The sequence below is a fragment of the Vipera berus genome (genome assembly GCF_964194415.1).
Source record: "Vipera berus genome assembly, chromosome: 1".
NCBI classification, from domain to species: domain Eukaryota; kingdom Metazoa; phylum Chordata; class Lepidosauria; order Squamata; family Viperidae; genus Vipera; species Vipera berus.
The window spans coordinates 208687704-208715416 of record NC_138202.1 but is presented as its reverse complement, the minus strand read 5'-3'; the positions used below and the strand labels follow the sequence as shown (position 1 = coordinate 208715416).

Sequence of the window (27713 nt, the reverse complement as noted above, 5' to 3'; positions counted from 1 at the left end):
TAAGCTATAATATTAAACAAATTATGTACTGTTAAACAAATTACCAAAATAACCACAGAGTTTAATTTATCTGAAATAATTTCAGGCAAGCACAAAATAGCAAAGCAGAAATTTGTTAAATCAAAATTATTCTGATTCTTTGTGAAAAACATAGGGAAATGGGGGGAATGAGTAAGCCTTATGCCTTGCATGGATTTATACTAAACATTTTGCAAGGAATCACAAAAACACGTTCTGAGTGAGTTGTCCAGTGAGTGGACAGAGATCTTAGAGGCATTTCTAATTTTATCAAAGCCCAAACTATCAACTATTATAGAAATCTCCCTTTATACTCTATGTTCAACTGCAAAAAAGGGGGAAAAAATAACACTTAGAGAAGAGGTAGAATATTATTTATTTCTTTTCCTACACATTTTCTCACAGAGGCTTCAAGTAGCAGATAATGATTCTTCCTTCAGCCATTTTATCCTATTTAATCCTAACATTAAATAAATTAAATTTAGAGGAACGATCATTGGCTTAACTTTATAATTATGAAGTTGATCCATGATCCACCTAGTTCTAATTGAATATTCTAACAAAGGTAAGATATTGCTGAATCAAGTTATTTCAGTTACATAAATCATTTTTAAAAATCTTACCAATAGGAGGCGCTTGATATCTTTCTATTGTTTTTCTTTGTCTGAGATTATATGGACGATCATTTTCTTCACCCTCTGCCTCCTCTGCTTCAATATCCCCGTCTTCTTCTTGAGATTCTAAAAAAATTCCATTAAATATTTATAAAAGTGAACTAAGGTGATTTGCATAGTATCTATTAAAGGGCACTGATTTGGATAGTTTGCAATATTTCAGAATGAACTCTATTGAAAGTATTATATTGGTAATTTTAATATTTTTTAAACATTTCTTTCAGTATTATGTAATCTATGGGACTTTGAACACATGCAAAAGCTATTACAATTTCAAAATCCACTATAAAATGACAAGAAAGGCCAAACAGCAAAGATGTTTTCAATCAGAATCCTGCACAATTCATTCCAAAGCCCCATAAAATGAATGTCTGATGGAGAAAAAAAAATTAGAATTTATCAAGCCATGAAGGAATTACCAAGGCTTGAATCTGTAACTGAAGATCTGTCTGTTGGTATCCAACATCTAAGTGAAACCTGTATAGTTTGATTAATAACAGTTTAATAGTTTAAGAACTTAAATAATTTTTCACTTGTATTTATCAAAGTAGCTGTCAAATTACCTTCTTCTTCGCCTTCTGTGGAAACCTCGTGGTGGTTCTGGATTCCATAGCTATTTCTCCTTAACGATTTCCTCCTCCTTTTCACTCTTGAGTACATATCCATGTTTTCCTGAAATAAAAACCTCAAGAATGATCTGCATCGCTAGCAGCTAAATATACATGTAGCTTCCAAACTATATAGCTAACCAAATTCTGATAGTCATAACAAGTATTTTAATAAGAGAGAACCTGCATGTATGCAAGAGAGAGGTGCTAAAAACATAGGCTAAACAAATGTAAGTATCTTTATTTGAAATTCTGACCGAGTGTTCTGTTTTATCTTAGGAACTATAAAAGAATGCATGGGAGGATTCACAAAATAATTCCGTTATTGTATCTATCTGGCACATAGAAATATTGGATTTTATAAGAATGGAGCATCTGTTCTTGAATAAGTGCCCACATCTGGAGACAAGGGAGACACAATCAGCACTGTAGAACTCACAGCAGCAAGGCACTCTGACTAGCTGGTTACAATTCTCTGGCCTTGCCACCATGTGGCAATGTCAGGCACAGGTTGTTGCTGCCCCAAGAGCTGGAATCTACACAAATGAGCCAGAGACCCAAGAATTCTACCACTCAGAGCTACAGCTTCCCAGCAGCCAATAAGGTAGCTGGGAAGGGCGGGGCTGTTGCAAGCTGGACAGCTCATAGAAGGAAAAGCCTTGTTGCCTCATCAGCTAGCTTCCATTTAGCCACTCATCCACCACAGCATTTTAGTGGTTGTGCAAGACTCCAAAGTTGCAACAGATAAGATAGAGGAGGTGTTTTTCCTGTTCCTGCAACTTGATTTTGGATATCAGTTGTTACTATTTAAAGGAACCTAGGGAGCCACAAGTCCTGAATGCTAACCAGTAAAACATGTATATGTAGATGGACTGTTTCGCATTAATCATACTGTCTTACAGATGGTTGACTACCATATAATCCACCAGAACCCATGTAACTAATTATGAGCTATTGTTGTATTGTTTATGAGATAATAACATGTTGACACCTGTTTTCTCCCTAGCCAGCTGCATCGCTTTCTATTTCCCTTCTGTTCCTCTTATAAGGATTGAACAGAATATTCAAAATCCATCTGATCCATTTTTATTAACAAGTGCTTTCAATGCTAGGCTGTAACATACTCAAGACTTGAACAAAATGTAAGCAAAAAAAAAAAGATGAGACGAGAATCAAACTTACAAATTCAGTATCTGTCCACATACGCAACCGTTCCACTTCACCTGATCGCCTATTCCGTCTGATGTTAATATTGTCCATTTCCTGAAGAACAGCTTCAGCAGTACTAACATACGAAAATGGTAGTAATTTATTGACTTATACATTCTGCCCTTATAATTTTTATAAATAACTCAACACGTGCAATACTCTCTCCTCCCCGTTTTCCCCACAACAATAACTTGGGCTGAGAGAAATAGTGACTGGCCCAAAGTCAAATATGTGACAACTGCCTTGTGATATTGTAAGTAAATGCAATAAGCCGGATCATAATTAAATGTGTTTAAAATTAAATAAGGGTCCCTTATGATCCTTGGAAGATTTTGGTCCAGTAAATAAGTCTACTAGTAGAAAACACAAAAAAGTGATTTTTGCGTTACAACATTCCTACACCCTTTTAGAAGGAATCCTAAGTGCCAGAGTAGGTTTTTACTGAATACAAGGGGCTGCATTTAAGGAAATGAACATTATCCTCTTCCAGTGTGAGCAGATTCAGTATTTTATCCCTGATTTATCGATATAGTTCAGAGGCGATATCAAATTGTATGCAAATTTAAAAAATAAGAGTCCGAAGTTTATTCCCATATTCTCTATAATTCCTGAATAAACTCAACGCTTAAAATTCTGGTTCACACCATTTATTGCAGGGATAGGGGTTTTTTTCTTTCTTGCTGGGAACCTTTTTTTTAAATGTAAAATTTTGCCTCCTAAGATGCTGTGACCGTAAAGTGGATACGCTGAAATGTCTGATCCATTTCTTTTCTATTTCCTAGGATACAGGTTACATAAAATAAATACAATAAATTTCTCAGAGATTAAAATTGGCTAGCTGAATAAATTAAATGTTTACTCTACATATTCATCAGATCATATACTTAACAAAAGATCTATAATCATTCCCCTTGAAAAATAGTAGATTGTAAAGTAATATCTTATGATTTCAAATGGGACTTTAAAATTAGTATTACTCCTTTCCTTCAACACACAGCATCCACAAATATATAGAAACACATCTTTCACAGGTTCTAATTTATAAACTTTCTATTGTAGCTAGCTAGTAATTTTGGGAACTGCAGCCCCAATACACTTTAAGGGTGCCAACATGAGGATGGCAATAGCAATAGCACTCATACTTATATACTGGTTCACAGTGCTTTATAGCACTGTTTACTGTTTACAGAATCAGCCTATTGCCCCCAACAATCTGGCTCCTCATTTTACTGACCTCAGAAGGATGCTGCTTTACAGGCTGAGATCTTATACAGCAGATATAAAAACTCTACACACCCTTTTAAAATGCCAGATTTTTGAGATGTAAAAAAAAAATCTTACCAAGATTAATCTTATAAGCCGTACAATTCAATTGAAAAACAAACTGAATTCTTTTAGGGGGAAAAATAACAATAAAAACATACTGTCAGAATCCATTTATATCACATTCATAAATGTATGTTTAAAACATTATCCCCCGCCTCCCGGATTCTGCCATCTCCCGAGGAAGGAGGAGCGGATGTGGATTCAGCCTGCCTTAGGTTATTTCAAAGACCAAGAGAAACCTTTTGAACTGGGGGAACAAAGGGGAGGGTTAGGGAAGGAGGCATCTGGCTTGTGTCTCCATTTGAATCTGTAAAGGAAGAAGGCAATAACCATAAAGATCCGAAGTTCCCTTTTTCCCACGAAAGGGATGACACGAAGTAAATGATGGGGGGCTGACCAAATGGGGTTGAGGGAAGGGGGGGTTGAACCGGGAACTCTTTATAAAGTTTCAATCTGTAAAACAATACCAGGTCCTGTCTTGTATTTCCACAACCAAACATGTCCTAGTAAAAATTCCTTTTGGACTAGAACTGACTCCAAGAGTTTTTGTTTTCTTAAGACGTGGATTGGGGTGGGTCCTGACACATACAATAATGTGCTTGCATAAGGGCATACACCCGCTTAGAAGTGGCCCAGATATGGCTGTATTCAGAATTAATTCAAACTGACTAAATAGTAGTCAGTACATACTTGCCATCAATTAAAGTGACTCTGATCAAGCCCATATAAAGTTCAGCTGTTCTAGTAGGATATTCTTCTGACATTTATTCAGTTGCCTCTTGCAGCAAAAGCCAAGGTCTGCAAAGTGCTTACAAAACATCAAGGAGATCACATTTTTGGAAGCCATCAGTCAGGAGAAGGGTACAAAAATATCTTTAGATATTTATTGTTACTAAAGGTGGTAAAAAACCTGAAGTGACTTGTCTTGGGTCTGATTTTCTTTTACATCACAAAAATCTGGCATTTTTAACAGGAGTACTAAATATCCGCTGCAGATACATATAATCCTGAATGTCCACTCATTCAGCAACCATTTAAAATCATGATGGCACTGAAAGAGGGATATTTATGGTAGGTCCTTGTAGTTATAGCCATTGCAACATTCTCTGCATTCACCTGATCATGATTCAGGCACTTGAGGTTCTCATTGTTGCAGCCATTGCAATATCTCCAAGATCACAATTCAGGCACTTGCCAACTGACTCGCAATTATGTCATAGTTCTGACAAGCAAAGTCAATGGGGAGCCAGCAGGAGGTTGCAATGGGCGGTCAGGTGAATCTGGGATGCTGCAACCACACAGGATTCACCAAACAATGACAAACGGGACTGCTAGAACTGCCATCATAAGTCAATGTGGGCATGAGTCTTTGTGTCTTACAACTGCATCACTTAGCAATGGAGTTTCCATCCCCAAATACCATTGGTAAGGGAACATACCTGTATGAAATAACTTGTAAAGATTTCTTTGCTTATTTACGTTATAAACAATGTACAATCTTCTAAGACAGACATATCAAACTCGCAACATCATGTGAGGTCACGCAACATATCGGAACTTTTTGCCCATTGACGGCAATGGGGTAGGCATGGTTGCCTCGTGATGCGTCTGGCCCGCGGGCCGGCAGTTTGACACCCCTGTCCTAAGACCTTCAGCAATTATGCTAAAATTATAAAATGAATAAGCTAAAGCCATGGTGGCGAACCTATGGCACGGGTGCCACAAGTGGCATACAGAGCCCTCTCTGTGGGCACGCGAGCCGTCGCCCCAGTCCTAGCCCTTCAGCTGGGTTTTATAAAACCTTTTCGCTTTAGGCCTCCACTGCCATGTGCAAAGAAAGAGGTTCAATCAATCAATCAATTTCAACTTCTCACGGGGGGAAAAAAAGTTCTCACAAAGTTGGAATTGATTGAACTTTTTAGTCCCACCCAGTCTGCCGTTACCACGGCAGCCATGCCCACCTAATGGGCCACACCCACCCAAAGGGCCACGCCCATCCAGCACCCGACAATACATGTGGGTTTTGGGTTTCAGTTTGGGCACTTGGTCTCTAAAAGGTTCGCCATCACTGAGCTAAAGCATTGTTTTGAAATTTGATTATATAATTTACAGCAAGCAGTTCATACTAAGAGAATTAAAAATTCAAAAACTCTGTTTATTGTAGTATACCTAAAAGAAATTAATATGTATTTGCTATTGTATGGTGCAGATACAAAATACTGATATAGGTAGTCCTTGTTTAGTGACAACTGAGACTGGAAACTCAATCGCTAAGTGGAAAATCATGTCAGCAAGTGTGCTTCTGATTTTATTTCAGTTTTCCTTTTCCCCCACCTTTTGTAATGCTTAGGTCAGCACTACAGTAGAATAATTAGCAATAAGGGAAATAATGCTTCCCCAGTTCTAATGCATTCTTTTTTATATGTATCCACATTATGTTCCTGCTTATTCTCTTGTAATCCCTTCCTCTGCAATCTGTCCATTCTAGGGATAGGAGGAAAACAGGACAATACATACTAGCTGGTTATAATGGCAAAAACGTAACTAAGCGAGAGGGAGGGAGGGAGGAGGGAGGGAGAGATGCTGTGAAGATCATAAATAAATGAAGATCATAAATCAAGTTACAAAGTCATTTTTTTCAGCACCCCTGTAACTTTGAGCAGTCAATTCACAAGGCAGTCAGTAAGCAAGATCTACTAGTATGCTCACCGATAAATCCTAGGCCATATAATAGAATTTATCTTTCTTGCCAGCATGAGATAAAAATAAAGTATTAAGAAGTTTGGAAGCTGAATATTCAAACTAGGGGACCTCTTTGGTTAAATACATAAATAAAATGCTTCTCACGGACTGAAATATAACACAAACATAACTAACAATACCATGAAATTATACATTATTATTATTATTGTATATAGTATTCCAACATACCTGTTTACCAATTGGTCAAACAGTAAACTCTGATTCAGACTTTCAAATCTGTTTTTTCTAGATCGACAACTTTTTCTAATTTCTCTGCCTCCATTTATACAGGCGTGGTCACCATCTCCCTTTTTTTCTCCTCGAAGAGAACAACTTTTGAGGGCTGCAAATTTCAAGTTATAATATTAACACTGAGAAATATTAAGTATTTAGAATATCTATAACAAAGTGCATGGACTGTTGCAAATGTGTACCAGTTAGGTTTATACTTTTGTTGTTATTTTAATGGCATTTACATGAGTGAGCTACCCAGTCTTATGATTAGAAAGGAAAAAAATGTGTAAAATATTTACACTCACAGACATAGTCATGCTATTTATCCCCCCAAAATTTCAATTTTAATGATAAATATATATTACTCTGCAGTCTTCATGCCAAATTTGCTTTGAGGGATTTGGGGTACAGCCTAACTAGAATTGGACAGCATGGAGCCAGGAACAAGAAAATGGAAATAAATGAGGCCAGTTAAACACATGGGTACTTAGTCATGGAACAATGAATGTAGCTTTTTTTTACTTTTTGCACTGAAAAAAGTAATATTACATATTGAAAAGTTCAGGATGCAAAAATAAGCAATTTAACTATGTAGTACTTACATAAGCTACGACCATTTGGTAGAGTAGCACCAGATTGAGAAGTTAACCTAAGAACAATTTAATTTGGAAAATTAGCTGGTTGCATTAAAATTACAATTCACATAATAGTTATAATATTTCTATTCCCAATGTTACATATTGAATATAAATTATGTTATAATTTCAACTCTACATGTGATATGAAAACTCTTTATTAGCCATCTGTGTGTTTTAAAACAGTTAAGTAATTTTTATGCAGCTTCTACAAATGAGGAGATGGAGCCAAATTAATAATTCGCGGAAAGCAGGAAAGTGATTTTTTTTCATTCAGAGGATCACACAGGAGACTACTTTCAAATGATAGACAAGGCCAAGACAAAAAAATGTAATTTATTTTACTTTTGAGTTGAATTAAATTATTCAGTCAATTTAATGATAATTTTTAGAATATCTCCAGAACCATATCTGCTTCCAGAAGCTTTGCACAGCTTGGAGGACTCAAGTTACCTACCTCTGGTCTAAAGTCATCAATGAGAAAGCCCGGTATCAGTCTTTAGATTTGGTATTCACTTAATGAAAGTTAGCATTCCTAATTGTTTTACCCTTCTAGAACGCATTCAAGCTAGTAAGGTATAGGCTAGTCAGTTAATTCCTTTGAAATAATGATTTGTGTTGATCTACCATCATGCTTCAAACCATCTCAAGCTACTCAATACAATGTTTATAATTTATATGCTAATATGATAAATGCTTTTAAATGCAAATATTTGAAAAGAAAATATCTATTATAAAGGAAAACTTTAATTAGTTTACGTTAATCAGTTTATATGTCCCAGTGCTATAATACAGAGCAGGGCTTTTTTTTGTCATAGAACGCTCAGAACGGAGTTCCGGCACCTTTTTAGGATGGAACCTTGTAGGGTAGGCAAGGCAGGTTGTATGACATGTGTGAGTTCCGGCACCTTTTTCTTTTACAAAAAAAGCACTGATACAGAGTATATATTTTTTTTCTTTGAAAAGAAAGCAGAATACTTTCAAAATGAAGTAGAGGCCTATCTCACAGTCACAATAAAAATTGAAAGTTAACGTGTTTCTCAGTATTATCAAAAGCAGCTAAATTTATTTTCCTTAGTCTGAAAGGTAATTTAGCAAAAGTTACATAAAATGATAGGGAGCAAAAAACATTCAGAGTTCCAAACTGCAGTTTGAAACAATTCTTATTCTAGAATTTTGTCTTAAACCTGTGCAAACCTACTGTGAATTTACCTACCACCCAACCTAATAACCTATTTTAATGGTTCTAAGACAAAAAAATAAGGGAGTAAAGAGATTTATTTTGATTTTGTACTGTTTTCTATTGTAGAACATTCAACATCTTTCAAATTGTCTTCCATTCATAGATGGAATACAAGAAATATTTGAATGGAACATTTTAAATTGGACTGATTTATTCCAACCCAGGACATTTTTTACTTACTTAATAACAGGGATTTGCTTTTAGTTGTGGAAAGAGCTAACTAAAAGTAATGTTACAAATAGTACTAATCTAATATTACAAATAGAGTAATATAAATTACTCACGGAGTAATATAGAGTAATATAAATTTAATAAAATAAAAATAAATAAATAAATAAATAAATAAATAAATAAATAAATAAATCTACTTTACCAATTATGAGATGGAAAATGGCAATAATCAAAACCTTGATTTTTTTTTCATTTTTACTATGCTTTAGCCACTACTACAAAATGCAACTCTAAGTTACAAGAAAGAACTTGTAACTTAAAAGCTTTGAATAATTTACTTTCCATAATAGCCAGCAGGAGTTAAACTGAAAAGAGGATTAGATATATACAGTGGTGTGCTGCTAAAGGCATAACAACCTACTCTGCTGGCTTCATTGCTACCACTTGGCTGTACTATAGCTGCCTAACAGCTGATTGACACAATACTAGGTATAGCAACTCAGCTCTGGTATCTACTGGCTCGCAAAATTCTAGAAAATTTAACAATAGGGTCTCACGAGCAATACAAGCCAGCTCTAATACACCACTGGATGTATATGTATATCCCATCACCAATGCTATAATAAATCCAGTCAGACTGAAGAAATGTGTTTTTTTATTATATTTTATTGATTTTTTATGATAACAATCCCTAGTACTTAGCAGTGTGTTGTATATTTAAAAACAATCAATAATAAATTTCTATAATCAATATGTTAGTCAATGATATATTTCCTTGATCTTCTCTTCTTCCAGTAATATTCTCCTTTTGTCTGCATTAAACAAATATGATTCTTAATATTTTCAATACATAGAGTATATACATTTTTCTAGTATTTGTACAATAACATCAACATATATTTTTTAATCAGCTTATATTTCAGTTGTACTTTAAAAAGTCATCTTATTAAGTCATTATATGTCCTGTTTTCAAGATTCTTATTTAAGCTTAATTTCCCACTGTATTCAAACCACTCTTAACAGTCATAATTTTCTCAAAATTAATTACCTTTAAATATCCTAATTTTCCATTCACATACACCATCCCAATATTTTTACATTTCATGTACTGTAAAAAGTATTACACTGCTTATATATCTTATCCCTCTTACTATAGGGCCCCTTTATATCTAAACTTTATCTATTCTTTTAACCGTATTCAAACAAGTGTTTAATCATATAGTACTCCATTTGGTAAGTCGAATCAAGTCTCTTAAATCTGACTCTAGCCTTCTTCTTTTGCGAGGATAATCTAAGGATAAACAGGGATATCGGCATCAAAGTTTTCATGCTTTTCTGTACAAGCAGTCCTCAATTTATGACTATAATTGAGCCTGGCAATTATGGCCATGGGCTGTATCCATCATAAAGCAGATCACCATAGGATAACCGATTTGACAATTTTCTTTGCAATGGTTATTAAGCAAATGCAGCAGTTGTAAGGGAAAGAAATAGTTATAAGGCGAATATAAAGACTTAAGAAAACACTGTGAATGTTAAGTGAACCCATTGTTTGCTATGGGGTGTTTTATCCCAGAAATCAGAAGTAAATGTTGGCTTCCGGAAAACAGTTGTACTTGCAAATACATGATATGGAGTGCTGTAAGCAGCTGTAAATGTGGGCCAGTTGCTAAGTGTGCAAAATGTGACCATGTGACCGCGGTGTGTGTGTGTCTGTGTGCACATGATGTCAGAACTTAAAAAAATGGGTGATAAGTCGCTTTTCAGGGGTCTGTCATAACTTTGGTTATTAAGCAACTGATCATAATCTGAGGACTTCCTGTTTCCTCTTCCCAGTGTATCGTCCATGCCAATACTACAAATGAACGCTAGTTTTAAACTGATGTTGCCATTATAAGTATTGCTGCAATCAAAACAGCAGAGAAAGAGAAGTGAATGTATCATCTTTGAGTATTCTTACCACAGAAATCAGGAAACACACACACACACACACACACACACACACACACACACATACAAAATGTACCTGTTCAAAATTAAAGCATATAAACACATTTTGAAGAATACAGGATTTAGAGCTCACGACAGAAATAAGAGCTCTTAATTTTTCCTTTCCAGAGACTAAGTATTAGTTGTATTTTTAAATGTATAATAGTAGAATCCTTGCTTAATAATTTTAACAACTATCAACTCTAGACTATGTTTTATCTTTGTTTAAAGTAAGATTTGTCCTCTTTCCTGCAGAACAAGTAACACATGCTGAAAAGAATAATAAATCATGTTTGGTCAATTCAACTCCAAAGCCTAATTTGTGTGTGTCACATTGGTTAAACTATGTAATTGGTAGGGAGCAAATCTCACAGATCAAATTTGGAATTAACACCAGAAAAAGATATTAATTTGTAGCAGAAACAAACCTGGCTTTCTGTTGCTGAAGAAAACATGGAACTAGTTAAACCTATTAACGTAATACTATATACATGGAACAGACAAAACTGTACTCTAATCACAAGGAAATCCAGATGTCTTAATGTAAGCAACAGATGGAGTTGCTCTTTTTCTTTCGCAGTTTGTCATCTAAAATAAAAGTTTTTGGGGAGGGAAGAAGGGAGGAAACGGGAACAAACTGTACCTCATGCACTTATGCATGAAGTCAGAATATCTGCCTAAAATCAGTTACTAACGATGAGTTACACACGATGAGAAAGATGGGATGGGAGTGAGAACAAAAATAGCACCCCAAATTTAGTTTTTCCTTTCTCTGCAGCATACAATTGATTTTAGTACATAGGCTGGAACAGAACCTGATATAAGGAGGCTATTTTAAGGAGCAGAAACCTTCCTTTAAAGGGAGTAAAGATTTTGCATTAATCAATCATTTAAGCTGTTTAAGAAAATGATCAAAACTGTATATGTGTGAATCCACGCATGCGTGCACACCCACCTACAGGTTTTTAAAAACTTGAATATGCTTACCGGGACTGACCAGTTGAGACACCCCATTCCTCTCGCTGTCCAGTACTGCGAGATTTTGATTTGTCTTTGCATACAGAATCAGCATGTTTCAAGGTACGTTTGGCTGGAGGAGATATGTGACTATCACTCAAACTACCATCACTACCATCATCTCTCTAGAGAGAAAAAAAAGAAAGCAAACAGTTATTAGTCTCATTCATGACATGGTTCAAGATAAATATTCTCCAATTCGGGGGCGGGGGGGGGGAGGAGAGGGATTTGATTCTTATTCAGATAATAGCAATCATCCTCAGCTTAAAACTGTAAATCTAATTCTGGAAAGAAAGTATGAGAGAAATTGAGGAATTTGCTGTATCTTTTTCTGGGGATTAAATCAGATTTGAGTTTGTTTGTTTTGTATTTATATCCCACAATGATCAAATGCATCCTTTAATGATTTACAAGATATATAGAAAATTACTGAAACATCAACAGTAGCTAATTTTTAAATAGCTAATATCAATAAAACATAACGGACTCATAGTGTATACCATCATGTTGAATCAATATAGGCATTAATGGCTACTTCTGAACTAACTACAACATTTTCTTAATGCAATCAGGGAGGGAGGGAGCCAATCTGATTTCCACTGAAAGCTGTTCCAAATGCCAACATTTATATTAACAAATATTTTTATTATTATTACTTCAATTTATACTTGATCACTTCAGCCCTAGGGCAATCAAAGCCATCCATATACCCCATGAAAATGAAAACCTATTTAAACAAGTAGCTCAAACGAACAATTAAAATGACTTGAAGCATGAATTAAAGAATGATATAAAGAATATAAATATTCAGAATGATCACACTAAGCCAATAGAATTTAAATTACTGCAATTGATTTTAGGACATGTTCCCTATATGGAGTTTTATGGTGTTAGCTCACTATATATTTGACTTTTAATACAATACTGCAAAAGCTAACACACTAAATCCTAAAACACACATGCTTTACACTCTTTCTAAGTCCCACACTTATGTATAGAGAAGGAGCTCTCCTCAAAAACATCAGATACCCAACTGAGGGTTTGCTCCAGGAGGATTGCTTTCTTATTTCCCTCAATAAGAATGCACAGGACAACTTTGAACAGTTTGGCTGGTGGAGGTCCTGCCCCCTTGGGAAAGAATCACACCAAAGAAACTGTTCCAGGCAAACACAAGCAGAAAGTCAGGGGTCCTTGCCCTGTCTTGTTCCGAAATGTTTCAGTAACAAGAAACTATGGCTCCCCACAAATAATTACAGGTACTCCTCAACTTAACAGCCATTCATTGAGCAAGTGTTCCAAGTTACAACAGCACTGAAAAAACTGACTTTCAACTGGTCCTCCCATTTATGACCATTACAACATCGCTATGATGCCATGATCAAAATTTACAACCTGCCCAGCTGGCGTCTAACAAAATCAAAGAGGAGGAGCTGGATTTGTTTAATGACCACATATTTCACTTAACAAATGCAGTGATTTGCTTAAAAGCATGGCAGAAAAAGGTGTAAAATCGGCTGTGATTCACTTAACAACCCATCTGCTTAGCAAATTGGGAAATTTTGTTCCCAATTGTGGTTAAAAATCAAGGACTATCTGTATATCAGGGAGCAAAGATTTTCTCCACTATGTTCCACACCCTTGATGTCACCAGATCACAAAACAAGCAGAGGGAGCTGATCAACACCATTTCTACACTCCATTTACAGACACACTGTCACAGGGCCTCTGAAGTACACAGAATGTTTCTGAATGTAACACAGGAAATAAAATTGTGTGTGACAGTACAAAACATACATAAATTCCTGCATTTTCTTTTCAACAATTATGCAGGATATTTGTACCATTCCATACAAACCTAGTTACTACATTATATATTCCATACAGTAAAAAAAACAGAGTTCTGGAGGAAAAATAACCATATACTTAAAATATTAAATACTCAATGACCAAGCCACACCCTACTTTGTACACAAAGGTGTGCCTATACTATTACGGTAATAACATACAAAATGATGGGATTCAATCTTGTAAGCAATCTGAGTAATTCTATGTGTAAACTGAAGCTACACAACTGGTTTGAAACCTGTTTCAGTGGTGTGGGAGAGCTTAATTAGATAAAGCAGACAAGGCAAAAACATTACATTATCATTGCCTGAAGACATTAAGCAAGCAATTTTCAATGTAGTGTAATTAGCACCAATAACAGTGAGATACAAAGAACATAAAAAACCCACTTTCAATAACTTCAAGAATATTTCTTTTTTATTTCCAGTGACTATTTCAAGACTGCTTAGCAGACACTTATCATTCAACTTCTAAAGGCTCCACAAAATAAATTGGGAGAGACTGGGTGTAAAATTGTTAAATTCAATTTAAATAAGAACTGAAAGGTTTGAACTTGTTTGGGTGAAGTTATCTGACAAGACTCACAGTGTATAAGGCAATGACAGAAAACTTTGGATATGTAAAACAATTTTAACCAGAACAAGCAAATATAGGTTTAATTTTTTTATGAATAAGAAAAAATTGAAGATACAAGACTTTCCATATTCACCACAACCCACCCCCTGAAAACATTACAGAGAGAAATATACAGCCCTAGTGAATGTTATAGACCTGAAAACTGAAAGAGCCACTTGGACACGTTTCCCTCACAAAAGAAAAAACTGGGAGCCGCAAAATGCGCACACACGGAGCTTAAGGCGAGACGTGCACCGGCCCTGCCCCTGTCCAGCTCTGGTATGGATGGCTCCGCCGTCCTGGCTTCTCCTCCCCTTGGAAAAGACTGATCTCCTCCCACCCCCTGCTCTCCCTCTCTGGGACTTTCTTCTTTCCACCTTTTGGCGGGAAGGTTCCGACGGAGCGGAGGAGAAGGCCGACGGGGAGAGGTAGCTGCTGCGGCAAATCTTCCGAGGTAGCAGCAGACGGCTGCTCAGGCTCGCCTATCTCAGCCTGCTGCGGGAGGCCGGAGTTGAGGCTTCTGGCTCGCTCTGGGAGGGATGCTCCATTCCTCCTCTTTGGCTGATGGACGGAGGAAAACCCAGCCCAAATCCACAGACCCAGAACCGGCAACAGGAAAGGGGGAAGATGGAGAGGAGTTTGCATCTCAACCAACTGGTTTCTGGAAGGGGTGCTCGGAAAAGAGAGGATGAGAAGCGGAAAGTGGGACAAAGGACATCTTCCAGCTCTCTGGGGTTCTTTCGCTGGAAGGGCGAGGAAGCAGCAGTTCTGCTCTGCAGGAGGTGGGAGCAGGTGGCTTCTCCTTCAAGCTTTGCCAAGTGACTCCGGGAGCAAAGCGAGGACCAAGTCCCTGGAATGTCAACTTTGTGAAAGAGGGAGGCGGTGGGGGAATTAAAATAAAACGGGGGGGGGAGGTTGAGAAAACCCAGCAGATGCCTACATCAGAGGGCGAGCAAGAAAGGCAAGATCGGGGAGAGGAAGAAAGCTTTTGGGGCTTGCCCAGCAGGCAGCTGCTCTCCGCTCTCAGAAATCGCCACGGTGGGAGTGAAAAGAAGCGGGGGAACGCCTCTCCCCAGTCCGCCAAGCAAATGAAAGAAAAGTTGAATACAGTGGCTGGCAAGCAGGGACTGCAAGGAGCAGCCAGGATTGGAGGAGCAGAAGTCAACATTGCCAAACAGGAAGGAAAGGAAAAGTGAGGGTCTTTAGTCACACCCACTTTCCCCTTTTTCCTATTTTTTTTTGCAACGACCGGTTTCTTCCCCACGTATAAGTTAGCAGCCACCAAGGAAAAGTGGGGATGCTCGTGGGATGCCTGTCTGTGGGCAAACAGACGGCTACGTAGATGCTATACGGGGATTGTAGCAGACATCCACATGTGTATGCGTGACAGGTTTGGAAGCCTCTGTTTAAGTCTGTGCGTGTGCACAGACATAGGCTGGCTTAGGAGCAAAAGCACTGCTGGTAGATCTTGTGGGATTTTTGCATGCAGTTTACTTGTGGGGGGGAGGAGGAAGCACGGAGCAGCCAGTCAGAGCCCAGATTGTTTGCTTATTGAGAGAGAGAGAGAGAGAGAGAGAGAGAGAGAGAGAGAGAGAGAGAGAGAGAGAGAGAAGGGAAGTGCAAGTGCCTCTCTCTGTCTCTGTCTCTGTCTCTCTCTCTCTGCAAATGGCAGAGGAAGACTGGGAGCCACAGAAGCCTGAAAGAGCCGCCTGCGGCTCCAGAGCCACAGGTTGCCAACCTGTGTTATAGAGCTATGATGGGAAAGGCAAAGGGAAATTTTCACAAAAATCTACTTGACAAAAAGAGTATTTCTGCACACGCCTATCACAATTTCCAGTCTTACTGTAACACATTTTGAAGGCACATGAGAAATGATTGAAGAGGAAGAACATACATTTCTCTAGCAAGGTTTACTGGTAAACCACTGCTTTACACCATTCAAAATTACTAAGCCTCAGAAAAGGGCATTTTACAATTCACAAAGCACTTCTAGCCATCATAAAACTTCACACTATTCCCCCCCCCCAGGATCACATGACTGCATTTTGGGCACTTGGTCACTAGTTTGCATTCACAACTGGCTGCCAAGTGCCCTACCATGAGCCTCATTTGGAATCTTCTCTTGGATTTCCAGAAAATCATTGGGGAAGTTGTAGGGAAGGTTGCAGGTGGAGGGGATGGGGGGGAGCTGATCCACAAGGGATTTCTCCTTTGTGCACAGAGAGGAGGGGAAATCTTTTGACAGGCTGCAGGAATGGAGCTGAAATTCTGAAGATTTTACAGATGCCCTTGTTGAAAGAAAAATCTTCATCAGGCTTCAGTCCAAACTAGGAATAAACAAAATGGAGGCTGTTTGGAAAAAAAGTTGCCAGAAACTTCAGTGACCAAATGGAGCTGGGAGTGGTGGGTTTTTATACCTTCTTGGGCTTTTGTGTTTGGAGTTGTTCTTTTTCCTGTGGCATGAACTGTGCCCTTTTGGTATTCTAATGGTGGTGGGTTAATCCTATTATATCCTAAAGGTCATGTCCTGCTTTTTTAAAAAATCCCATTTATATCCCGCCCTTCTCCGAAGACTCAGGGCGGCTTAAAATCTAAAGCACAAATCAATGTGCTTAGCAATAGCCTTCATTCTATGTATCCCTGAGGATGGGGCTGATGGCTAGGTCGTGTCTTGAATGGGCTTCCACCCGGTAGTATTTGCTCATGAATGGGGCCTCAGTCTTTCTGAATGGGATTATCAAATCTGTACTTCTACAGAGTTGGCCTGTTTAGTTTCTATTTGGGGCTATTAAGAAAATCTAGGCCTGCTTTTCTGCCTTTAAGATCCTTTGGAAAAATATAATATTCTGCCTTTTTAATATTCCCCAAAATATTTCCTTTTCTGGGGGGGATGACTTCCCACAAACTTTATAAAGAAAAGCAAGCACCTTACAAAGCAAATTAAGCTAGAAGTACCCTCTATGTGACTAATAATGTATAAAAATAATTAGGCTGAAGGATAGGTTACTTCTTGATAGCAGAGAAAATTACATATTTACATAAAGCATTTGCTTTCTTTCAGTTTGTCTAATATAATTCAAGTAGAGTATTATCCAACAACTAGGTACTTCTCCAACTAATAGATGTTCTTCTTCTTTACTTCTTTTACCACTTTAGGTGTTGAAAGACCACTTCGGATGTCAAAGAAAATAGATGTTACTATTGTAATTAAAACTAACGATAAATGGAAAAGTATGGTTTCTTACAGGTCTTTTTCTCTAATACTAATAAAGCAAAATAATATTTTTAATAGTCCAAAGAATGTTTTCCAAACATATTAATTAGATGTGTTAATTAGCTTATGAACAATGTGTATTTCAACAGTCGAACTCCATACAATTTTAGAGGAATATTTTGAGAAGGGGAAAAAAGTCAATGTTTATTTTAATGAAAAAACATTGGCCATAAATCTGAAGCAAAACTATACATGACTACCTGTTTTTGTTCTCCAAACACATTGCTATCTGAGAATAAAATTAATATATGATAGCAGTATGTATTTGAGGGACTGCTACAAAGAGAGGGTCACATTATTCACTAAAGTACCAGAGGGCAGGACAAGAAACAATGGTTGGAAACTGATCAAAGAGGGAAGCAATCTGGAATTAAGGAGAAACTTACTCACAGTGAGGACAATTAACCAGTGGAACAGTTTGCCTTCAGCAATTGTGGGCGTTCCATCACTGGAGATTTTTAAGAAGAGGCTAGGCAGTCACTTGTCTTATATGGTATAGATCACGGGTCGGTAACCCACAGCTCCGGAGCCACATGCGGCTCTTTAAGCCGTCTCCTGCGGCTCCCAGTCCTCCTCCGCCATGTGCAGTTCTGAAAAAAAAGTGGGAGTAAAAAAGTCCCTTTGAGAGAATGGGGCAGCGGAGGTTTGGAGAGCTGCTGCCTTCATCCACGTTTCTTTTGGGGCCGAAAGAAACGCGGACGAAGGCAGCAGCTCTCCAAACGGGGCGGCGGAGGTTTGGAGAGCTGCTGCCTTCATCCGCATTTCTTTCGAGGCCGAAAGAAACGCAGACAAAGGCAGCAGCTCTCCGAACCTCCACCGCCCCATTCTTATTGAGAGAATGGGGCAGCGGAGGTTTGGAAGCCCCGGGGGGAGGGGCAGGGCGCTCGGGTGGCTCCGGCGACACCCGGGCTGAAGGCACCGCCGCGACCCAGCGCCCGTCGCCAGGGAGACGCGCTGCCGTGCAGGTGCCTCCTGGCTCGGGAAGGGCCCATTGCCTCCGAGGGGGGCCCAGGTGGGATCCTCTGAAAGGCCGTTTCCTTCCTCGTCTTCGCGTGGCTCAGCCTGCGAGTCTGGCGGCACCGGGCGGCAACAGGTGCGTGCGGCTCAGAATGCGGCATGGGTGTCGGGGCTGCCGAGGATCGGCGCAGTGCAAGCAATCCAGGGCAGGAGCTGATCCCAAAGCTTCACAAAAGGCAGAAAGAAAAAAGTCCCAGAGAGAGAGAGAGCGCAGGATGGGGGGAGAGCAGTTTTTTCTGAGGGAGGAAAAGCCAGGACAGCAGAGCCATCCACACTAGAGGTGGACAGGGGCAGGGCTGGTGCACGTTTTGCCTTGTTCTGCGCATGCGTGTGCATGCACGCATGCGCATGCACATTTTGCGGCTCCCACTTTTGTGTGTGTGTGACGGAACCGGTTCCGAGTGGCTCTTTTGCTGTTTCAGATTGCTGACCCCTGGTATAGGTTCTCCTGCTTGAGCAGGGGGCTGGACTAGAAGGCCTCCAAGGTCCCTTCCAACTCTATTCTATTCTATCTGGCATTTAAAATAAAACACTAGAAGGAAAACAATACTGATAAGTATTTTGGAGTCGTCTTTACATTTTCACGCCAGAAATATAAAACCTTGGGACAATATCCAACAAAATGGATTATATGCCACCATAGTGTATTTTTCGCCTTCCATCCAAAACCTTGCATGATTCTCAAATGTACTTCAGAAAATTTATAAATCTTCTAAAGCAACTTTGGCAGGAGAAAATACGTCTGTCAGAGGAACACTGTCTCCTCACCCAAATCTTTGCACAGTGAAATGATATCATTAGGTTTATCCCTGATTTGGACTGAATTAGCTACATCAACCTCCTCCAATTTAACACCAACCAGTTATCTCACAATTACCGTCTGTCTTGATGCTGAGTTCTAAATATTACTTTTAAATAGGTTATATCCATGATACGTATCTTGAATAATTCCAGAACAGAATAGTGTGGCCATATTGTACTTGCTGATGGCCTTTGGCAGGGCCAGGTTGGGGATGGTGGCACATCCATCCTTGTGCTCCTTGATTACTCAACAGCTTCTGAAACCATCAATCACAGTACAAATAGTCTTTGTTTAACAACCACAACTGGAACCAGGAATTTGGGCATAAAGCAAAGCAATTGTTAAGTGAAAACACAACTGTGATTATCATTTTTCAGCTTTCCTTTGCTTTACAGACCTATGAAGGCCTTAACACATCTTTTTCATCATTGACATAACTGTCACTAAATGAAACAACCAGTAAAACAAAACTTAGCATCTTGGTATAAGAATTGGAGGTGTCAAGGTACAGAATTAGATTATTTGAGGGACAATTTTTGTCCCATGGTTTCTGCTTGCACGCTAAGAGCTGTCAAAGATGGCATATTCCAAGTTCCCTTGATTTAAACAATGCCATCTATCAGTATCCAAGAAGCATACCTTCTGTATCCCAGTACTTGATCTTTGGAACAAGTTCCCTTCAGAGATCCATGTGACACTCATCCTAATGGCATTCCAGAAGGCCTTGAACACCAGGCTGTTTCCCATGGTAGGATAGGGTAAGATAAATGAGGCCCCCTTTTTTAGATGTTTTTGTATATATACATAATCCTTGATTTAAGACCGATCCAAAAAAGGGGACTTACGACTCTTATGAAAGTTCCAAGGTTTGGGCTCCTTCTGAAGTCATATGACCGAACTTCAGGCGCTCAGAAACTTGGCCGCATTTATGGCCATTTGCAGGGTCCCACAATCACATGAACTTGTTTTACAACAGTATTGCCAAAAAAACTGGCATTTCTGGTTTTCAGCATTTGGTTTGCTTAATAAATGCTTCAACCACTTTAGAACTGACCCCCACAAATAAGTCTTAAAATCAGGTTGGTTACATGGCTGACTTGCTTTATGACAGGTACAATACACAACCATAATGGGCAGGCTCCATTACAGTCGTATGCCGAGGACTACTTGCATGTAGTGCATTAGTGGGACAGATGTTTACATTGCTTATTTAACATCATTGTGTTTTTTTAAATTTTGTTGTTAATATTGTGAGCAGATTAGAACTATTCTGGAGTCAAGTGAAAACTAAAACTAAAAAAAAAATTTTACATTATTATTATTATTATTATTATTATTATTATTATTATTATTATTATTATTAAACTTTTATTCATAAAACATGAAACTCAGTCAACTGAACAGTCGACTGGCACTAATGGTTGACACGGGTTGCTGCCAGCATCCTAGGTATCAACCAGGTATTTCCTTAAAATGTAAGATGTTCCAAGTAGCGCAGTTTTTTGTAGCTTTGCTGGAGTTATTGCAGGAAGCTGCAATTTCTTGATGTGTTTTTCAAAGTTTTTGGACATAGTTCCCAGTACCCTGATGACAATGGGTATCACTGTTACATGTTTCATCCATAATCACGCAGTTTCGATGGCCAGGTTGCAGTATTTCGTAATTTTTTTCAGTTCTTTTTCTTCAACCCTGGCATCTCCTGGTACAACGATATCAATCAACTGTATGCTTCGGTTCTCTACAACTGTGATATCTGGCGTGTTGTGTTCCAAATGGCGATCTGTCTGTATTCAGAAGTCCCATAAGATCTTCACCCTCTCATTCTCAACAACTTTTTTCACCCTATGTTCCCACGACTTTTCGGACACAGGCAAGTCATATTTTTTACACAATGCCCAGTGGATTAGTTTAGCAACTTGGTCATGTCTAGCTTTGTAATCAGTTTGCGCGATTTTGCTGCGCTCACATATTAAATGTGAAACAGTTTCAACTTTGTTGTTGCAAAGTCGGCAATTCGGATTGTCAGTAGATTTTTGTATCTTTGCTTTCATGGCATTAGTTTGTAGTGCTTGTTCTTGAGCAGCCAGTATTAAGCCTTCCATTTCTTTCTTGATGGTTCCCATCTTAAACCATGCCCATGTCAAGTTGTTATCACATTTTCCTTCAATGTTTTTCAAATGTTGTCCATTCAAAGCTTTAGTTTTCCATCTATTTAATCCAGCCGTTTTTCCTTATATTCTGCTGCTGTTATTATTATTATTATTATTATTATTATTATTATTATTATTATTATTATTATTATTATTATTATTACTATTATTATTATTATTATTATTATTATTATTATTATTATTATTATTATATTACATGGTTTCTCTTAAAAGCATATACTCAAAATTTTAGCTATGTGAGTGCTTTTAACTAGAATTTTTATTCAGATGCTCTTTTATCAAATTTACAAAAGTCCAGTTTACAATGAGTTTCAATGAGATACAACTGAGAAAATATGGAACAATATTTTCATTAACTGAATACAGAATACAAATTTTATCAAGGTATTGCACAAAGTATAAATAGTTAAATCTGCAGCATACCTAAACAGAATCACTATGAAACAAATTACATCAAAACAGTATTCATTCTACACAAGCCTACCTTAATATAGAAGACAGTGTGAAGCAGATATTCCCAAATAATGGATTCTTAACCATAAAGCCTTCTGCCCTAAACATACTTTAATTACAGACACGAGGAGGAAAAAACTTGCAGTTAGAAAGTTGTACAGTCCCACCCTGCAGCCACCTGTCTTCCTATTTTCCTTTGCAAAGAATGCCTAAAAAACCTCACTTTTGGTTCCAAAGCATTTTTCAAGAAAAGATAGTGGATAATTGCAGAACAGATAAGGGAGAGAAGGAGAGTAACCTGCAGAGACTGGAAATACAATAATCTATTGAACACAACACAAGTTTAAAACTAGCAGGATGAGGGGAGGGAAAGGAAAGGAAGGCAAGAAGAGGAGGAGCACATATATAAACCAAATGCTTACAATGTAATTAGATTATCCCTTGAAGAGATGTGGTTAATTTATGTTGATATAACCAGCTCTATTTTCAAAATCCCTGAACTTCCTAAGCCTTCCAAGAGATGCCTGGAAGTAAATCTATAACCTCATTTAAAATTTACACTGGAAAGTGCTTTCACGCTTTTAAACCAAGATTTTCTGGAAGTCTTGCAAGGAACATGCATAAGTAAGACTGCACGTACATTTTTTTCAGTGATACTAAGAATCTCTAATTGTCCAGGGAGCAGTAATTTACAATGCATCATATTTAATACAATGACAACTTTTATGTCTACATCATAGATAACAAACAATATGCTTTCTTACTTATAAACAGAATGACTATTTGAGCCAAAGAAAGATACTGTGAGAATACTTCAAATTTTATCTGACATTTTACAGCATGGGTACATGTCTTTTTTCGGTTGAAAGATTTTTTTTCTTCTTTTATTCAATCATGTCCAATTCTTGCCTTAGGAACAAAGCCAGATGGGGGACCTTGAGCCAGTCACTTTCTAGTAGCCCTACAGAGGAGACAATGGAAAACCACTTCCAAAAAAACCTTGCCAAGAAAACAGAATGGAGAATCAGACATGACTGAACAGAAGAAAAAAAATGGAATGAGACTAAGGACCCTCTATCAGGCCGTACTAAAGAATATTTGCTCATATTTAGACTGAATGGGCAGAGCCAGTTAAGGTGAGAGAAGCATCAATCCTATGTTTGCAGACGAAATGGACAGGATGTTTGGAACTGTTAAGCTGTTTTGTTAGTCTTTGCCTACCCTGGTTCCACCAGCCTTTAAGTAGTCATGCACTTTTTCTTCAAGAACTGATACTGAACTCACTCATCCTGGATAATATTGATCCGGTTTTCAATCTTCATCTTTTGTGGAAGGTCACTGAATAGTGATAAAAGTGCAGCTATAGAGGATCTTGGTTTTAATAGATTATCTAGATACTTTCCAAGTCTGTGTCCACTGACTGTTGATGAGCTATGGCAGAGCTGAGATAGGAGTGGTACAACCGTAATGGGCTTCTTAGATCTCTCAGTGCTCTCATCCTCGGACCATGGTATGCTTCTGGAGCAGCTGAAAGAAGGGAGAGTTGGAGCACAATAATATCATAGTTCTCCTCTGTGGCCAATTTGTGAGATCAATGCTCTCATCCCCACTGTTTAACATCTATCTAAGGGCATGAGGAAAGATGAGATCAGGTATTATCACTACACTACACTGAAGATACTGATTATACAAGTCAATTCCTGGACTATTAAGCAATGCTATTTTCATATCTTGAGGAGAAAGGGAGGTACACACTCAATTTCAACTCTGAGAACATAGAAGTGCTGTAGGAGAACTCCAGTCCTGGAGACTTTCTATCTTTAATTCAGAAGGAATTACACTGCCATAACCAGGACAGGTGCTCAGTCTAGGAATCTTCCTGGACACTCTGCTCCTGCTCAAGGAGCACATGACTACATAGGAAGGCTATACAGCCTTCATCTTCTCAGAACACAGACAAGTGATCTACAAATACCCAGTCCTTCTCCATCTCCAGCCTTGAATTAGTGCAGGGAGGCACACAGTAATGTGGAAATATCTTATGAAGTTGCTGTATTTTTATATAATTCTTTTTAAAAAAAATTTGTAAAGCTGTCCAGTGTCATTTAGGAGTTGAGTGGTCTAAAAATTTCACAATTGAGAATCAATTAGTATGCAGTGTGATCACCTCATTACTTTTTAAGCTCCAAATGCTTACTTGTATGGTACAATATCAGAATATTCATGGCTGCATTATGAAATATCACATGCAATGTAATATGTACTTTTTAAAGTTTAGAAATAATTGTAATATTTTCAGTACATAACAGCTTTTAGCCAAATGTATCAGACAAGTGACAGTTACTTTGGTGTACTATTTTTTCAAAACCATTGCCAAGGTAACCTTAAGATTTTCCAAGAAATCAACAATAAAAACATTAAAAACACTGTTATGTCTGTGTGGAAGGTACAAACTCACTGGCCCTTCATTATAACACACAGGAGATTGGAAAGCTTTTAAATTTTCTCAATGCTCTGCAAGATTGAAATAGTATATGAATTCAGTATGTGAATAATTCTGAACAATACAATTCACACTGTTTACATGTGAAAAAAAATAGACCAGCTATTTTTAAAAGTCCATGACGTAAGGTAAAGAAATGAGATGTCCATGCAAAAATGTAAAGCTTTCAATTAACATGTATAAAATAGTCTGAAACATTAGGTTATCACATTCATTTGTAAGTCAAGTAAAACACAGAGTAAAAAGCATACAGGTAATCCTCAACTTACAATAGTTTATTTAGTGACCACTGAAAGTTACCACAGCCACAGCACTGAAAAAAATGACTTATGACCATTTTTTCCCACTTACGACCATTGCAGCATCCCCGTGGTCACGTGATCAAAATTCAGACGCTTGTCAGCTGACTCATATTTACGACAGTTGCAGTGTCCCAGAGTCATGTGATCATTTGTTGCGACTTTCTGTCAAGCAAAGTCCAAGGGGAAGCCAGATTCACTTAACCATGTTACTAACTGTGGCAAGACAGGTTGTAAAATGGAGAAAACCCCACTTAACAAACGTCTCACTTAGCAACGTACATTTTGGCTCGTGGTGGTCATAAGTCGATACTGATATCCAAAACAGGTTCCAAAGAGGTAACAGTTTGGGAAAATAATACTCTTAAAAAAATTACTTCCAAGTTAGTGCAGTTTTAAGTCACTTGTGTTTTTCTTTTAAGTGGGCACTTCCACTTTCAACCAGAGAGGGAGCTTTGCTCCAAACCCAGCTTGCTGCCTAGCACAACAGACACAGAAGTGTGTGTTTGTGTGTGTGTGTGTGTGTGTGTGTGTGAGAGAGAGAGAGAGAGAGAGAGAGAGAGAGAGAGAGAGAGAGAGAGAGCGCGAGAACACCCCACACATAGTGCTGCCTTGTCAATTGTTCCAAGCCAGACAATCCCTTCTTTTGCGCAAGCCTCTCCCCTCCGCCACCGCTTTTATTTTATTTATTATTTATTTATTTGATTTATTTGATTTGTATACCGCCCTTCTCCCTAAGGGCGGTGAACAGTGACATAAATAACAATCCACAAATGCAGATATTGAAAACAAATTAAACCCTAATTTTGCCCAAATGCAGAAGTTACCTTAAAACAATAATTACAACAGAACCCGTCAGACCCCCTCGCCCACGCCAGACCGCCACTCTGCGCCTCCTCCCCGCTTGCCAAACGACCGCCAAGCTTCTTTCTCGGCTCCCAGCTCTCTCCAGTCACCCTACCTCAAATGACCTCGCAATCCCAGCCCGCCTCCCTCTGTCTCCCTCAGCGCGGCGCAGCTCGCCGCTCACGTCTCTCTCCCTCTTGCAACATCCCCAGCCGCCGCGAAACGACGCTCCTCCACCACCACCACCGCCACCCAACCAGCCCGCTCCGAGGCGTTCTTCTCCAAATCAGAAACCCCCCCCCCTGCCCCGTTTCTCCCTCACCACCACCCCCCACCTCAACCTCCCCGAGGGGCTTCGCCAGCCCCTCATCCACAGCGGGAGCGCTTCTCTCCCCACTCCGCTCGCGCCAGAGTTCAAGCGGGGGGCCCCCGCTCCCGAGCCAGCCGCTGACACTCCAACCTTGACGGCCGCCCGGAGACAATGAGACGCCGCTCCGCTCCCCTTGAGGCGGCGACCCCCCCACCCGCCACACACACACACACACACACACACACACACACACAAGCCGCCCGTTAAATGACTCGAGCCGCCGGACCTTCTTCCTCCAAAAGGTCCCGCCGTCCCGTCCTCTCTCTCTTTCTCTCTTTCTCTCTCTCCCCCGTGTTCCTCCTCGTCGCCCTCTCCCCGGCTTACCCGGACCGAGTCTTCATCTTGCCCGGCAGCCGCCGCCGCCGCGGCTGCCGCTGCTGCTTTGGCACTAGTCCTAGACAAGCGGGTCCTGGATGAGATGAAATGGCTGACGGGCCCCGGGACCACCGTCGCCGCCGCCGCCGCCGCCGCTTTCCCGGAGAGACGCTGAGACTGGGAGCTCTTTCGGGTGTTCACCATGGCCGCACTGCAGCCACCCCGGGAAGGGCGGCGCTGCCGCTGACTCCACCGCCTCTGCTGTGGGGAGCGACGCCGCTGCTGAGCCAGAAAGGACAAGGGCCCGAAGGCGCGGAGCGCTCCTCCTCCTCCTCAGCTCAGTCACCCACCACTAACTGGCCGCCATTACTCGTTCTCTCGTCCCTTTCTCTCCTCGGTCACGGCGAAGCCTCCCGCTTCCACTGCGAGGCGCTGCTTCGCCGCCGCCTCTCATAGGGCCGCCTCTTCTTCCACCTCCTCCCTACACCTGGCAACATAGAGATGGAAAATGATGAGAGCGTGACATACAGCCTGAATTTCCGGCCAAGACCGAAAGCCGTCATAGGCCGGGACTGTGTATGAGCCCTGGTGGTGCCTCTCTAGATTCTGTCATCTCTATGGTGGAGATTCTCTACCATACTCTGCTGTACTTTTACATCGGCCGCTGAAGGGGCAAACCAGTCAAAGTTTGAGGCCGGAAGTGCCTGTAAGGGAACGCTCCGATGTTTACTATGCGTGATGCAATACGTGCGGCGCTCTGCACTGGCGTGCTCTATGGTTGCTTTAAACGGGGCGGGATTAATGAAGGTGAGGGGGAGGGGGGAGGATTTTGCGTGTTTAAGGAATGAGCTTCTTGGGACTGAACGAAATTGCTGAAACTGGGTTTGAGAAACGGTAACTAACTGTGATTCAGTATTTGCTTTTCTCGGAATGGAGAAAGTGGAAGATCCGATTAAATAATAATAAATAATAAAAAGAATTTCTTCTTAGAAAAGGATGTTTTAATCCGTAAGTAATGAAAATTGTTCACACGTTTCATTCCATTGATTCTTCCATATAGGAAGGAATGTCACCTGGAGAGCACCGAGGTTTATATCTCGATGCTTGTGCTTCTTGCTAATTTAACCTGAAGTAATGTGTTGCGCTCCCCGAAATTTACTCACAAAAGTGCCTATAAAACGCCAGTCGAATATATTTTGTTTACTAACTTAAAAAAAATACCTTATACAAAATAAGGATTTGCATAGCAAATTTTTCACCAGTATATCATCGCCTTTCAGTTACTTTCCAATCATAGTTAATAAAATTAATTTGGTTCCTAAATTAAGAACGAAGGT

The 27713-nt window shown here is 39.4% G+C and overlaps 1 protein-coding gene across 2 annotated transcripts in view; it reads right to left on the bottom strand.

Annotated features, from left to right (window-relative positions):
• Nucleotides 1–26787, bottom strand: part of ATAD2B (ATPase family AAA domain containing 2B) — a 93312-nt gene extending 66525 nt beyond the window's left edge. For both annotated transcript variants that reach the window (XM_081343570.1, XM_081343571.1), the window contains exons 1-7: nucleotides 26386–26787; nucleotides 11837–11991; nucleotides 7414–7460; nucleotides 6767–6920; nucleotides 2483–2585; nucleotides 1256–1364; nucleotides 642–758 (exon numbers count right to left, since the gene is read on the bottom strand). In XM_081343570.1, the coding sequence (XP_081199696.1) occupies nucleotides 642–758; nucleotides 1256–1364; nucleotides 2483–2585; nucleotides 6767–6920; nucleotides 7414–7460; nucleotides 11837–11991; nucleotides 26386–26580 (880 nt within the window). In that variant the 5' untranslated portion in view covers nucleotides 26581–26787. The remainder of the gene's footprint in view (nucleotides 1–641; nucleotides 759–1255; nucleotides 1365–2482; nucleotides 2586–6766; nucleotides 6921–7413; nucleotides 7461–11836; nucleotides 11992–26385) is intronic.
• Nucleotides 26788–27713: the final 926 nt, after the last annotated feature.